We start from the raw sequence: 15,427 nt of genomic DNA, 5'->3' as shown, positions 1-15,427 counted from the left end.
TGTTTTAATCCCTGAAAAATCATGATGTTTTCTGCATGCTCTGGGTGAAAGAGAAGAGAAATTCAATAGCTCTATAAGCTAGAAAGCTTGTGGCAAATTGAAGGGTAGTCTATGAAAATGTAGTGGATAATGAAGTTTCTAAGGCTTTTCTCCACGAACAAGATATGATAGTCAACTAGGAATTGATGAATTGGTGTGGCATCTCATCTCTAGAGCAGAGTGCAGCAGGCATTCAAGTGTTGTTGCTAATGCAGTTAAATACTTTCATGCAGAGCTTTAAAAATCTCCTGTCTTTGTTCTTAAAAATTCCTCTGTTCTCGCTTTCATAACAGTTGTATCAATCTTCTGTTCAGAGCACAGTCTAGAAGTTAATTATCTTGTCCCACATTTCTAAGTACAATCCTTTTAAAAACAGCTTTGCTAGTTCAATTTGAACATAGAAAAACAAATCTTACTTTTCCTGTCAGGGTATGAAACTGTACTGTTATTGCTTGAATTCCAGCAGTTGCCTTAGTTGCCACTAAATCTAAATTATCTTTCTGGTAAGCTTTCTGAAGTCAATAAATGAATGATCACGCTTATTTTGTTCCATAATTGCAAAGTAAAAATATTCAGTGTTCATATTTAAAGTGTTTTGCAGTAACTTGGTTTAAAGGTTGATATTTTTAAGCTGCCTTACTTACATACTGAGCCATGGAGCTGACCTGTAAATGTGGGAGACTTTTCTCTTTCTCAGCTGCAGTGTCTTCCTAGTGCCATTTCCTTCTCTTTTCTGTAATAGAAGCTGTGCAGTTATCCCTGAATGGGCTTGATGTAGTTCACATCAGTACAAAGAGTCATAAAATAATAGTTCTCTGCATGAGACAGATGGATGCCTGAATCACTGAAGGCAAAACAATTATCATGACATTCTGAGATGGTTGTTATAGTGGTATAACTTAAAATAGAAATAAGTAAAACTTGCTGCTAGGCCGTATGGAGGAAAGGAAGTGAATGATCCATATAGTGTTATCTTGTGCTGAAACGACCTAAAATGACTCTTCACAGCTGGAAGCCCAACTTGAAGAAGTTGTAGCAGAAGCATCAAAAGAACGCAAGCTCCGTGAGCACAGCGAGGTTTTCTCCAAACAGCTGGAAAATGAACTGGAAGCTCTAAAGGTTACATGGTTTTTGACAAATATTTATTCATGGCCTAGAAGCTGCAATAGTTTGGCTTACTGAACTGTTGATACCAGTGGGAGACTTAAAAACTGCAGCACTACTGGAAATCTGACCTAACCCATCCAGATTTATTTGCCTTTTTTGCTTGAAAACCTTTACTTGCTGGGTACTAATGTCTTGAAAATGCTCAGTTTATATAATTTCTAAGCAGCTAGTAAACAAATGTGATCCAAATTTGTTACCTCTGCAAGCCATTTCAACCCCTTATTTGGGTCATGTAAGCAGAGCAGTCATCTACGATGCTTGGGGACAGGCACCTTTTAAATCACTCCGTGCCAAAATAAAAATTTTTCCAAAGGGCCACCAACTGGCCAATTCTGACTTCTAAGAATATACTCAAAATAAAAAGATCATAGCTTCTCCCTGATGGCTTCTCCTCTTGTTTTGCAGTTGAAGCAGGGAGGCCGGGCAGCTGGTGCCACACTGGAACATCAGCAGGAGCTTTCCAAAGTTAAGTCTGAGCTGGAAAAGAAAATCTTGTTTTATGAAGAGGAGTTGGTCCGACGAGAAGCATCACATGTTTTGGAAGTGAAAAATGTGAAAAAGGAAGTACATGATTCAGAGAGCCATCAGCTTGCGCTCCAGAAAGAGATCATGATATTAAAGGATAAATTAGAGAAAACAAAGCGAGAGAGGTAAGCTTTTGGGCATGCTCCCCTCACTGTGAATTTATTTTTGTTGCATGGGTGCCTGTGCAGGCTGGTATTTCACCCTAACTCTGTTTATTCCTTTTTGAAAATCCTAGTCTGTAGGTTCAGCAATGTGACAATGTGTTTCTATTTCTTGCCCTTCTCTTAAGGCACAGTGAAATGGAGGAAGCAGTGGGAACAATGAAGGAGAAATATGAACGTGAAAGATCTATGCTCTTGGAAGATAACAAAAAATTAACAACAGAAAATGAGAGGGTAATTATTTCAGGAAACGTATAATTCTTACTTCATTAGTCTCTGATGTTGAAATAGTCTATTCACTGATCAGAACAGGATCTGTGAGTATTCAGGCACTCTCTCAATTTTAAAAACTTCATTTTTGCCATATAAATATTAGAGATTTGGCGGCATAGATACTTTATTATCTTGCTACTCTGCTCTTTGGGGGATTGATTCCCATAATTAAGAGGACACCACCCTTGTTGATTCTTCATGAAGACTACAAAGAGAGGAAATCATTGACACACACTGCCTGCCTTCCTGGTGGTTTACAGTTAAACCTTATTTCTCTCCAACCTCTACACTTGATTTTTTGGTTTCCCTTATTTTAAATTATTTTATGTGAACTAATAGTTTCACAAAAAGGAAGCCCATCCAGATAGCCTAGGATGGTCTTGTTTGTTCAGGTTCTAAAGGTGTGTAAGCATACACATATATAAAAAGTCTGAAACTGACCTAAGTCACAAGTGAAACTAACTTCTTGTTTCAGCTCTGCTCCTTCGTGGACAAGCTAACAGCACAGAACAGACAGCTGGAAGATGAGCTCCAAGATCTAGCAGCAAAGAAGGAGTCTGTTGCTCACTGGGAAGCTCAGATTGCAGAAATCATTCAATGGTATGTGCTGGTTAGAGATCCAGATATGGCCACTTTCAACTTCTGAAATACTGCTTGGTTTTGTTTTTTTTTTTTTGTTTTTTTTTTTTTTTTTTTAACATATAGCTAGGCCTTGTTTGTGTCTGAGACCAGCAAAAGCATGGTACTTTTGAGTGCTGATTTTGTTAAAATTGCCAGATGCCACTGAAACAAGTAGAAAGAGTCAGGGTGTCAACTTTCTTCAGTCTCTAAAGTGATTGTTAAATTGTCCAATTTGGAATATTTTGATAAATTCATTCAGGAAGGTGGTCAGGATTTTAAAGGTCAGCATTAACATATAGAACCTCACTAGCTGTACTAGAGCACTTAGTACTTCCACTCTTCTCATCTATATAATTCACTGTTCTAGCAAGCTGTGTGCAAGAATTTCAGCTTGCAAAACAAAAAGGACTGGAAGGTAGCCCTTACAAAAACTGAGAAAGTAATATGCAGATAATTTTCAAATAACAGCAAATCTCTGCAGAACTCTTCCTAATGGAAAAAGGGAGGTTTCAGTTTCCGTAGCAACTGCCACAATCAAGAAAATCAGATAAAAGAAAAATTTAAGGCAGGCATTCTGGAATGCATTCAGTTTTCTGTTGCTGAGAGAGTTTTCCCTGCTCTGTTTGTTCCTGTTATGTCCCTAAACCCAGCGCAGACACTCTGATAATTTGGTGGTACAGTATTTGGTGCTGTGAGCCATGAAACTGCTAAGTTATGGGTTTTTGTAATTGCACAACAGGGTAAGTGATGAGAAGGATGCTCGTGGCTATCTCCAAGCATTAGCTTCCAAGATGACAGAAGAACTGGAATCACTGAGAAGTTCCAGTCTGGGGTCACGAACACTGGTAAGGAAATAAGAAACATTCAGGATGTTCTGGGCATGTCTGAGAAGCTGCATTTTTGTGCCTAAAGATAATGAATCCTCTGCTCTGCTTTATAGTTTTTAGGTACTGCTTGCAAAGCCAACTAGGTAATCTGATCAGAATTTGATCATTACAGGGGGCAGTTGTTTCATACTAGTTACTGCCATCACAGATATTATACACTACAGAGAAGAAAAGAAATAATAACTTAAACCATTAAAGGGAATACAGAAATATACCATGTTATGCACAATTGAATAATTGCTGTTACAGCAAGACAACAAAGTAAGTTTTCTTCTGTGAAAAAATATTATCTGGCTTATGCCAGTAGAAACTAGGGACACACAGAGAATATGGCTTTATTTACATACAGAACAATGAGACATTTGTGCCATAATTTTCCCATACAGTAGTGACATGAATTCCCCAAAATTTAATAGAAGAGCTCTCATAAAGGAGTATGGTTTCAAAGAGAAAAATCACTTGCATAAGGAAAGGAAGAGCCATTTGCAGCTTGGCATGGGAGCCCACATCCCCACTAATGCCAATCACCAGTCTGCCATCCAGAATCCATCTGCTGCTGGTTTATGCTCATGAAAAATTACTTACCCCTTCCAAACCTATGAATATGAGAGAATAAGAGAAAGTTTTATTTCTGTGAGCTGACATTTGTTTGCATCATCAGGACACTATATTATAATATAGAGAGGTTTAACAGGAAGAAAGATTGGATCAAATGCAGTTTGCATTTTTATCTTAGCTTCTGCCTGAATAAAGAACATTGTCTGTTCTTTATATTATAACTAAGGCAGTTACTTCTCAACATAAAAAGTGCTTCTCAATTTTCATGGCTATTATTTACAGGTTCATCTATGACTAGAGAGGTATTCATTAGGGAATTTCAGAAACGTAGTCCACACTGAAAAATGTCTAGAAAAGCTCAGAATATTGGCTTTTGGGGTAACAGGGAAGAATTGCATGGTGTGTGCTGGAGTATAGCATATGTTGTATGTATGTAGCATATGTTAGATGTATAGTAGCATATATAGTATATGCTACTTAGCAAGCATAAGACTTGCTTAGGGAAATGTTCCAGGTATCTTGGGCATCTCAAGAGCCAAGATTCTTTCTTCCATTTTTTCTTCTCATAGTTTTGCTACTCTTAGTATGTTTTATGTTAGTATGTTTTACATTAAATGTTGACATTTATCTCATCTTTGAAAATCATTGTTATATCACTGTGCAAGTTTTACACTCAGTTCTAGATTGGACAGTGAAAACTAATCATTTCCAGTGGATTCTGTTTGACTTCCATGCTCAGCCATCCAGCATTTTGGTTTCCACCATATTGTGTTAATGGTGTAACCAATAATAAAATCGCTTATTACTTCATTTTTGTGTCATGAACACTGACTACTGACTAATTTTCATGCAGCAGGTGTGCTGTCCATAGTGATTAAAAAGCATTCTCTGAACCAGTGTGAAAGCTAACTTATGTCTTTGGGAAGAACAGAAATACCCTTAGCCAGTTGTAGTAATACTCAGTGACTTACTGCAACAGGATCCCCTGTGGAAAGTGCGCCGCAGTCAGAAGTTGGACATGTCGGCAAGGCTGGAACTGCAGTCAGCCCTTGATGCAGAAATTCGTGCCAAACAACTGGTTCAAGAAGAGCTACGGAAAGTGAAAGATGCAAACATATCTTTTGAAAGGTAATGAGAGTTTTGGTTGTGTTTGAGGATTAATGTGCTGATCTAAACCGCTGATTAGAATAGCAGCAACTTCCTTAAAATGACTCCTTGTGCCTGGATATTGGACTCTGTCGGAAGGATCCCATTCTATAGAATATGTATTTATTACATAGTCAAATGAGAACTGTAAAAATTCCTTCAAGTAAACACTTGACTGCTCTATTAAGTTAAAATCTTGGGCATCTGAGAAAAAAAAAGATGTAAGAGCAAATTCAAAACAAATTCACTACCATTTCTTTGACTAACTGGAGAGTCAGACATGTTCTTGGGAATTATAAGTCAAAGTACTCTTAGAATAATTTTGTTTGGCAGATACTTGCAGGGATAGCTGAAGTCTTAAGTACAGTTTTAACTATCTAGTCAAGTAATGAGGTGTCTGTTCAGGGGAAAAGTAAAATTAATCATCCTTAAAAAAAATCACTTAAAAAAAACCCCAATGCCCCTCAAAAAACCCCAACATAACCCCCCAAAAATAACAAACAAACAAAAAGGCTTTTTCTGAAAGTCTGAGATGTAGGACCAGAAATTAGCAACCTTGTGTACTGGCATTCCTGCCTTTGAGACATTTCAGATTACATTTTGATCATATTTTTTTACTTTAGTAAATTAAAGGAATCAGAAGCAAAAAATAGAGAACTGTTGGAAGAGATGGAAGGTTTGAAGAAAAAAATGGAAGAAAAGTACAGAACAGATTCAGGTAATTAAATTTCCTGTGTTCTAACAGAGTTCTAACACAACCTGTGATGTTGCCTTTTAGCTAAGCCTGTTCTGCTTTTGGTTTTAGGTCTCAAACTTCCAGACTTTCAAGATTCCATTTTTGACTATTTCAACACCTCTCCTCTTGCACGTGATTTGACTTTCAGAGTGAGTTATTACATAAAATAACTACAAAATGAGATAACAGAATGATATTTTTAATATGTAAAAATATCTCTTAGGCACTGTGTGGCAGATTGGTATCTTGCATATTAGCCAAATCAGTGTGGCACAGAATTGGATGCCCAGCAGTTGTCAGTTTGCTTGGCATTTTGCAGAGAAGCTGGCACCTCTGGGAAATATTCTCAGAAGTTCACTTTAATTATTTCCCATTCTAGCTTCTTTGTTTAGGGTAATCTCAAACATTTGCTAAATGAAATATATTCAGAGTTTTTTTGGAGGTGCTGGCACACCCTGTTACAAATAAGGAATTAAATGCTTTGCAGTTGGAAGATGCTGATTATTACAAGGGAAAGTTTTCACACAGTTCAAGGAGTGCTTAAACAGATTTGTAAAATTGTTGGCTCCAGATCTTAATGGAGTGGTTAGAGGAGAAGGAACTGGGAAGAGAATCAGAGGACCCGCAGATGTTGGTATAATAATTTTATCATGACACACCCTGTGATCCTTAGAATTTAAATCATTCAAATCACAGCTCCAAGTAGGCGTTTCACTTTAAATGATTTGTGCATTCCCTGAGGAAGCAGCTGTTAAATGCAACATTGAATCACATTTCCTTACTTCATGAACTCTTGATCCTTGAAGATTTTTCTGGGTTTTTTTTAAATTTTGTTTTGCAAAGCATAGACATTTTAGGATAAAACCAAGGGCTTGAACTGAAAACAATCTGTTGGTGAAGTGGAGTTAAAGGGGCTCAGGTTAAAACCTCATCAGCCTGGTTAGATTTTCTATCTGAGATGTCTACTTTCTCTTTCTGATTTTTCTTTTTCTTTTTTATTGTCACTGTTGCTAAAAACAAAAAAGCTTATGGACATGCTGTGATATTTTCATACAGTTTGTGTATTTGCTGTTCCCAGTCACAAAATGTCTATGCTGCCTTTCTGTTGGAGCAGGAAGATGTGCTCTATGGGTGGCAGGGAGGGGAGAGAAGCATGATGCATGCTACTTTCTCAATACTAGCTTTACCTACTGACCTTGATATTTTAAAACATTGTTTTTAAAAGTACCAGATAGATGTAAAACAATAGCATGTAAAATATCAAGCCCATAACTAAATAAGGTTCCATTCTGTGGATCCTGAAATAAGTACATATTCTCTGTGGAAATGCAGGTGGCATTTTCTGATGAATTACATTAAAATTGCTGATACCATGCTTAATAACTTACATTAACCTTTTTTTTTTTCACATGTACTTATAAATATATTTTGTATCCACTGCTTTGGGGTTAACTTAGTTTGAATGAGTTTCATTTGGCCATATAAAATTTTATTTAGCTAGTCAACTAATATTCTATCTGAAGTTTTCCTGTGGGTGATAAGCGATCATTTTTATCCCTCATATCTGTTACAACAAAGGATTCTGTTTCTTCTTCGTCTACATCTTCTCTGCTAGCCTTTTGGGAAGAAGTAAGTTTTTGCTAGTAGTTTTGTGTCCTTATTTTGTTGTGACCTGTCTTAGTAAGAATGGCCCTCTAAAACTAGATATTTTGCTTCCTTAATTTCTCTGTAACTTAATCCACTAAACCTCTTTGAGGCTTACTGTTTTATAGTTTGACTATATAGCTAAAGCTGAATTACACAATATTTTGAAATTATTACATAATCATGCAATTTGATCTTAAATGGCCCAGCCCTTCCAATCAGTTTGGAACAAAACAAAAATAACAAGTATCTGAACAAATTGAGTGAGCTAACTGGAGATGTCTTCCTGTCTAAACTGGCTGGGAAGTGAGTGATTCATTACTTGTTGCCTTTAGTGCTAATTACATCATTGATGTGAAGTCTAATCTCATGTTTGTTAATCACAGTTTTCATGATGTCCTGAGAGTACAGTAATACAGAATCCTACTTCCACACCCAGCTGCTTTAGCTCTGCAATTGTAGCATACTTCCCCCTTGTGCTGGCAATTAGTAGTTGCTAATTTAAGTGTGAAATTAATAGATGGCTTGTAATGGGTGCTAGCTTTAAATGTTAGTGAAATATAAGGCACTGTGATTAATTAGACATGATTCTTTTAATGATGGAGGCCAATCATTCTTAAACAACTTTTAAAAAGATTGAGTATTACTACTTTAAGACTTTTTTCTTGTGGCAGGTTTGCTGGCTTCTGTATGCTAGAAAAATCCTAGTGTAATAAGCTACCATGAGAAATCAGCTATTTTAGGGATGATTGCCAAGCTACTCAAGCATCATTCCATACCTGCAAGCAAGAGATTAGACACAGCCTTGCTGGGAGAATGCAGCCATTAGAGCATTTATGCTGTCTACTGTGAGATTTTGCATTTCAGTACTTCCAGCTTTTCCATCAGGTGTGAGGGTTTGTTTTGAGGAAAGATCTTTTTCAGAGTGGATGTTAAATGTATGTGTACTTCATATAGAAATCAGCACCGGGTCTTGTTTCCATTTTGTTGACACAAGGACACTTCATCAGATATGTGGTGTCTAATCTAACATGTTTGCTGTCCTTTTGCAGACCAGCTCTATTAGTGAGCAGGAAATGCAGGGTTCCAAGTCAGAGGTTTCACCATCTACTTCAGTTGTAACTGCAGAGCAGCAACAAGAAGTAAGAGACCTGTTATTTTACCCTGAAGAGTATTTCACCAGAAAGTCTCTCTGTCTTGTTCATGATAAATACATACTGCAGCATTCATTATGAAGAAGCAGGATTGAATGCTGCATATTTGCAATGTCTCAGTGTTAATTGCATCTGCTTTGAGGACAGTTGCAAATGAAACCTTTTTACTGGCTTTGTGTATGTTGATGTACCTCATTTTCATGTTTTCTGTATTGCTGCTTGTTTGTTAGTGTGCAGGCTTTCCTGTGAGTGCTTTAAAACACAATCTGTTTCTCTTAAATCAGAATGGCAATGTTTACAATTATTAAATTATTGATAATTTTCAAAAAAGGAAAAAAAATCAGAACAATAAGCTTTGCCACCCCAATTTTGAAACAAATTCTTGCAGCCTTATTTTGCTCAATTACAGTTTCTTGTGATTCAGGAACCAATTCGGCTTCAGAGGATGCCTGCTGCTCCTTCCCCCACCATTCAGTCCATTTCTCTAGCTGTACCAAAGGTAGGGGGACTGTGCTAACCTTATTCTAAAGAACAAAGGAAAAAAATATCATTTATAAATGAGCCCTCTGTGTTTTCTTGTCCTGTTTGGGTTTGTCATGTTTGTGTTTTTGTTAGGTCTGTGTTTTTAATCAAATGCTTCCACATGCACATCATCAGTGGGTTTTGTTTTGTTGGAGGGGATGATAAAACATGGTTGTAGTTTTGGGTCTGACTGTCTTTTGGAGTTGGAAATAAAACTGTTACTGTTGTCTTGCAGCACCTGCTACAAGATGCACTTACATAAAAGAAGCCCAGCTTCATAATGTACACACTGATCTACTGGAGGGTGGTGGAGGGAGGTGCTTGCATTACTCAAGCCCAGAAAATAATGAGTTTTATAATCCTGAATGTATCTTTCAGCCTAAAGCTCACCAGCTCAATATCAAGTCATTCACCAGCCCCACTCAGTGTAGTCATTGCACCTCTCTCATGGTGGGATTAGTTCGACAAGGTTATGCCTGTGACGGTGAGTTGGTGAATTTTTTTGTAAATTTTCAGCAAACCCCTCAAAAAAGCCAATGTATTTTAAGACAACCATTTCTTTGGGGAGGGAATGAAAGAGAGGGGTGGCTGCCACTGGATGATTTTCCTTTCTGTTGCATCACAGCATATTCCTGAAGTCTATTTAGTAGAATGATGAAGTATGGTTTCCTTGCATATTGTATAATATTAATTAATTCTATTACCATTAGTGCAGGGCAGGGGGTAGGGAAGACAGGACTGGTTTTTTTGTTGTACTAGAGAAAACTCCAGGAATGATCTGGTGACATGAATCTGATTATGTCTATTTTATGCTGTTCTGGTCATAAACCCCATATGTTGGGAGGACTGTTTGCTCTGTTATTTGGCTTGTAGCCTGTCTTGCTGTCCATTAGTTTTATTTAAAATGCTTTCTCTGATGCATGTATCACTTCTGAATTCCATGTTCAAGTATATGGAGGTATTTTCATTTGAAAATACTTTCTGTATATTGATTAGACACATGAGCTCAGTTAAATAGGCCATAAATTCATATAGTATACTACAGTATAAATAACTTTATTTCTGTGCCCAGCTTAGTTCTTGCTAGTGGCAGCCTCTCCACTGACACCCTCAGTATCACATGTAGATTGCCTCATCTGCCCTTCAGGGCTTTTTTCCTGGCAGATCTTCTGGTGGCAGTTCTTCCCCAGGAGAACCTATCACTCTGCCAGCACTTGCCCTGGGGCTGCCTTTTGTCTCCTGTTGCTGACAGTTCTGAGCTCTTGTTTTGCATCTCTTCTTGCAAGCTTGAAACTGTCTTTTTCCTTTAGTGCAGCTAGGGGCTTCACTCTTCTTTTGTCTTGTGTATTTTGATAAGCTCTGCATCATTAGTTCTCCATTTTGCCTAATCTACAGCAGCTCTTGATTGCTACAGAAAAAAACTAAAATCACATTGATATAAAAATAGAGATGATTCCAGTAGAACAAAATTTTGCCAAACGTTCCCCTCTCAATCACTTGCATTTCCCAATTCCTTCTCTTTCTAATCCTGGAGACTGTGGTAAAATACAGCTACACTTACAGAGGACTGGAACTGACTCTATCCTGTGGATTTTCCCTATTCTGTAACTGGTGTACCTCAATATCCACAGTCCCAAATAATCATGATGCCTCCTCCAAGAGCTGAAATTATTACCTGATTTTGAGGAGCACCTACAGTTCTTTGTGGGTGTGACTTTGGTAACCCCTGCCCTCCTGGGATTAGACAGTAGCTCAAAAAACAAACCAGGCAACCTGATCTGAGCTGCCCCCTCTGCTGTCTCCTCCCTCAGGCATCATGAGGAGCTTTGTTGCCCTGTCTGTGGCTGTAGCAGAAGCAGACTGTTTCCAGTTTTTTGGAATCCTTTGAAACTTCAGAATTACAGAACAAGATGTACCTAGGATATCTGCCAGATTCTCACTTCTGAGAATATGGTTAGGAGGAAACACACAGGACAGCTCAGAGTGTTGTGCCCCTCTCTTCCTGCCTTCCCAAGCTTCCTGGTAGAAACAGGGTAGCTGGGACAAACAAAGTAAAATCTCAGTGGAAGGATCTCACCCCTAAGCTGTGGGTCAGATGATATAACACATGAACTCATTCCACAGTTCTTGTAGTCTGTCTCATGTGAAATGGCATGTATTAGGAGGTTTTTCTGTGTACTGCTTCTGTGTGAAGTGCTCTGTAGACGAGACCTAGAGACATCTGTCCCTTGCTGGTGCAGCACAAAGTGGTGCAAATGGTAAGAAAGCATTCAATGCTAGTTTGCTCCTTATTTGAATTTACTGGAACTCTGGCAATAGGTATATATGACTCTTTCATCATGCAGTATTTCAGTCCTTGTCCCTGGTTTCTACTTTATTTATGCTTTATTTATGTCTGTCTTGTGTTTAATAGTTTAACTCTTTCTATTTTTTGATCAGTTTATTTTTACTTTGTTTTTGCAGTGTTCTTGCATATGTGGATCAAATTAAACACCTATTAGCACTACCCTAATTTTTATTCCTTCTTTATTAACACTGTTTCTCTTTTGTGACTGGATTAGTTGGTGCTTAACACCAGCAAGGCTGCCCAACTCCTTAAATTTTCCTTTAAATGTGGACTCAGTTCCTGCCCTTTATGAACATAATAGGCTAAAAAGAGGAAATAAAAGCACTTAGGAGAGTCTCATACAATATCTAGGTGTGTTCACTTCTTCAGCCTAGTGAGCTATTTCACTATTTGACTGCCAATTTCAGTGTGATTAATTAATTTGCTGAGTGTAGACTATGTTAATCACCTGTAATGATTGACTCATACACACATTTCACTGTGAATTTTCTCTTTTGTACTTAGTGTGTTCATTTGCATGCCATGTTTCCTGCAAGGACAGTGCACCTCAGGTCTGCCCTATACCCCCTGAACAAGCCAAAAGGCCTCTTGGAGTAGATGTGCAAAGAGGAATAGGAACAGCCTACAAAGGTTATGTCAAGGTAACAGTCTTTTCTTCTTGGACAAGAGAAGAATCCTTAACTTCACTTACAGCTCTACAGCTTGAAACCTCTAAGTATGTTTAAACACATCTCCTAAATAGTGCCTTAAGGCTTTGTGTGCCATCTATGTAACTTATTTAACCTTCATTGCTTTAGATGTGGGAGAAACACTTGGTTTTACTACAAGAGCTGAAGGTCAGTAGATTAGTAGCTACAATGTTCGTAAGCAGCAGGGGAAAAAAAAGAATGGTTTAAGAAAGAGTTTTTGTCATTTTTGATGTAAGCATAATACAAAAGTTAAACTGTCCTACCATTTTGGCATTGGTAGAATATCCAAATCTAATATCTTTATACAAGTCTTCATATTTTTTTTGAGCTGTAACAAGGAATGGTTAAACTTAAAAGAGGAAAAATGATTGCTTGATTTTTATTTTTCATCCTGTTTTGAAGGAAAAGTAGAAAAGTGCTCTAATTCCATTGTTCTAAGTATGAGCTTTTCTAAATGTCCTGCTTTCTGTGTCTTCTGCATGTGCCTGTAATAAGCAATCAGTTATTTCCCTGCAGGTCCCAAAGCCTACAGGAGTTAAGAAAGGGTGGCAGAGGGCTTATGCAGTTGTCTGTGACTGTAAACTGTTCTTATATGATGTGCCTGAAGGAAAATCCACCCAGCCTGGAGTTGTGGCAAGTCAAGTCTTGGATCTCAGGTTTGTATTGTTAGAGCAGAGTAGAAATACTCTCTACTTTTTCATTAACAGGAGTGTTTATTTCTAGTACACAAGAAATTAGAAGATTTTGAGAGCTGTGTCCTAAGAAGATTCATGTATTGTGTACCTAAACTGCAGCTGAGTTTAGGCTGATCAAGGTGGTTCAATAAGAAATTGCTTAAGTTACTTTACAGTCACTCACACTGCAATCACCAGCATTCACAGCATTGGCATGCTTCTTCCTAGAATTCCATTTGCACCTGTAAAAAGCAAGTGTATATTGGTAGATTGCTTTTCCCATGCACTCTGACCTCAACATTGAGTCACACATCATCCCATAGGCAATAAGTATTCAGGCATGTTAGAAAAATTGAAGTAGTCTGCAGAAAAGCATCAACTAATTTCCACTGCAAATGGCTCTGACCCTGCCTTTTAACAGGAGTTATTACTTCAAGGGGAACCATCTGAACCAGTGAGCACTGCCTACCAAATATCTGAGACTTCAGTTGATCAGAGTAACCAAGGAAATTCTTTTATTTCAATTTTTGGAAATATCAAGAAAGTGTAATACCTTTTAATGTTACAGCACCTTTGTACCTGTGTTGAATATAAAGTTTGCATTCACAAGCACCTTGGTTTATATTTTTTCCAGACAGCAGTATGGTGGGGTTACAGCAGTAGTGCTGTGCTGGGAGCTGTCAGTGTCAGCTCTCTGACATGCTGGCAGTGGGAGCAGGAACGTGGAAGTATTGCAAATAGCAGCATTCCCATCACTACATTGCTTGAAGCAACTCAGCCAGATACCATATACCAACTGTGCCATGTTTTATCTGCTTGTTGTAGCTGCCCCTTTGAGGCTGCCATCTGAGGGTTCTCAGATGTTTTTAATAGATGTTAACCATCACAGCTATGAATTCTAGCACGGGCAAGTTTCAGACATTAGTGTCATTTTTGCACTAAAATTGGCAATTATGGTGATCAACTTGGTCAAATTCAGTTTGAAAAGGCTAGTGCAGACAAGCCCTCTGGGGTGGAGCACTCTAAAATGCAAAAGTTGTTCTGATGTCTGTTTATTTTACTGTAATAGAGAATAAAATCTAGCTGTTTTGAAAACCCTTATTTGAAAACCCACAAACTATAATTATGTTGCCAAGAGCTTTTTATGTGATTTTTCTTTTTTTCCAAAGGCCCCTCTCTTGCTACACATTGAGGTATGAATTATTCATTTCTAATGTGTCTGCTGGGCTGGAAGAGCAATATTCTTGCTTCTAATTGTAGAGTAGGTGTGGTTGGGACACCAAAACTACACAAAGCCACCCTGCTTAGCTTCAGGTGGACTGAGGTACACGTGCCAGATGCTGTAGAGACATAACTGAGGCTTGGCAGCTGTTTGGGCCAAGGATGGTTAGAGCATAACAAAGCAGTTGTGACCTCTGTGCGGTGTTAGGAGATTGCAGCCTATTGAAACAGTGGTGATACCAGTTAGATTCTGCTCAGTAATCTGTGTGTGTGCTTGTGTGTGATGCTCTTGTTCTCTTTTCTCCCTAGAGATGAAGATTTTTGTGTGAGCTCTGTCCTGGCCTCAGATGTGATACACGCAACGCGGAAAGACATCCCGTGTATATTCAGGGTATGGCTGTGCACTGACTCCTACAGAAAATGCCTGTTAAATGCCACTGGTTTGTTTTGATAGTGGCATATACTGTCCAAATCTAACCTTGATTAGGTTATGTAGAAGTGTAAGAATTTACAAGGGCTGCTGACATATGTAGAAGAGCAATATGTGTTTTATTTGCAGGAAGCCCCATGGCAGGAAGGAATGATGAATCTGACTCCATGTTCTCAGAAGGCTAATTTATTATTTTAAGATGCTATATTGTATTAAAGAATACTATATAAAGAATACTAAAGAATAGAGAAAGGATACTTACAGAATGCTAAAAAGATAATAATGAAAACTCGTGACTCTCTCCAGAGTCCCAACACTGCTTGGCCCTGATTGGCCAATGAGTGAAAGCTCTCACACCAGAAACCAATGAAACAATCTCCAAACACATTCCCCATGAGCTAAACAGAGGACAAGCAAATGAGATAATTATTGTTTTCCTTTTCTCTGAGGCTTCTCAGCTTCCCAGGAGAAAAATTCTGGGCAAAGGGATTTTTCAGAAAATATGAATGTGACAACAAAGTTCTCATTCTTTAGCTGCTTCCTTGTATATAAAGTTTGTCACTTTTTTTATTTTCCTGAGTATAATTCAGTATATTTTCTCTCTTTTTCCATTGGTATTACCAGATTCTGTTT

At 38.0% G+C, this 15,427-nt stretch overlaps 1 protein-coding gene across 4 annotated transcripts in view; it reads left to right on the top strand.

The window, feature by feature from the left end:
- CDC42BPB (CDC42 binding protein kinase beta) overlaps window positions 1-15,427 on the top strand; it is a 91,025-nt gene that overhangs the window by 60,424 nt on the left and 15,174 nt on the right. For 2 of the 4 annotated variants that reach the window (XM_058807730.1, XM_058807728.1), the window contains exons 14-27: window positions 1,048-1,158; window positions 1,612-1,856; window positions 2,021-2,126; window positions 2,641-2,765; window positions 3,526-3,631; window positions 5,211-5,359; window positions 6,001-6,095; window positions 6,183-6,262; window positions 8,810-8,899; window positions 9,336-9,410; window positions 9,812-9,917; window positions 12,285-12,421; window positions 12,986-13,125; window positions 14,674-14,755. In XM_058807730.1, coding sequence (XP_058663713.1) covers window positions 1,048-1,158; window positions 1,612-1,856; window positions 2,021-2,126; window positions 2,641-2,765; window positions 3,526-3,631; window positions 5,211-5,359; window positions 6,001-6,095; window positions 6,183-6,262; window positions 8,810-8,899; window positions 9,336-9,410; window positions 9,812-9,917; window positions 12,285-12,421; window positions 12,986-13,125; window positions 14,674-14,755 — 1,647 coding nt within the window. The remainder of the gene's footprint in view (window positions 1-1,047; window positions 1,159-1,611; window positions 1,857-2,020; window positions 2,127-2,640; window positions 2,766-3,525; window positions 3,632-5,210; window positions 5,360-6,000; window positions 6,096-6,182; window positions 6,263-8,809; window positions 8,900-9,335; window positions 9,411-9,811; window positions 9,918-12,284; window positions 12,422-12,985; window positions 13,126-14,673; window positions 14,756-15,427) is intronic. The other 2 variants (XM_058807732.1, XM_058807731.1) reach the window with 1 other exon arrangement.

Source organism: Ammospiza caudacuta, chromosome 6 (genome assembly GCF_027887145.1).
Source record: "Ammospiza caudacuta isolate bAmmCau1 chromosome 6, bAmmCau1.pri, whole genome shotgun sequence".
NCBI lineage: Eukaryota > Metazoa > Chordata > Aves > Passeriformes > Passerellidae > Ammospiza > Ammospiza caudacuta.
The sequence above is the reverse complement of the archived record's forward strand: the minus strand, read 5'-3'. Positions and strand labels throughout refer to the sequence as shown.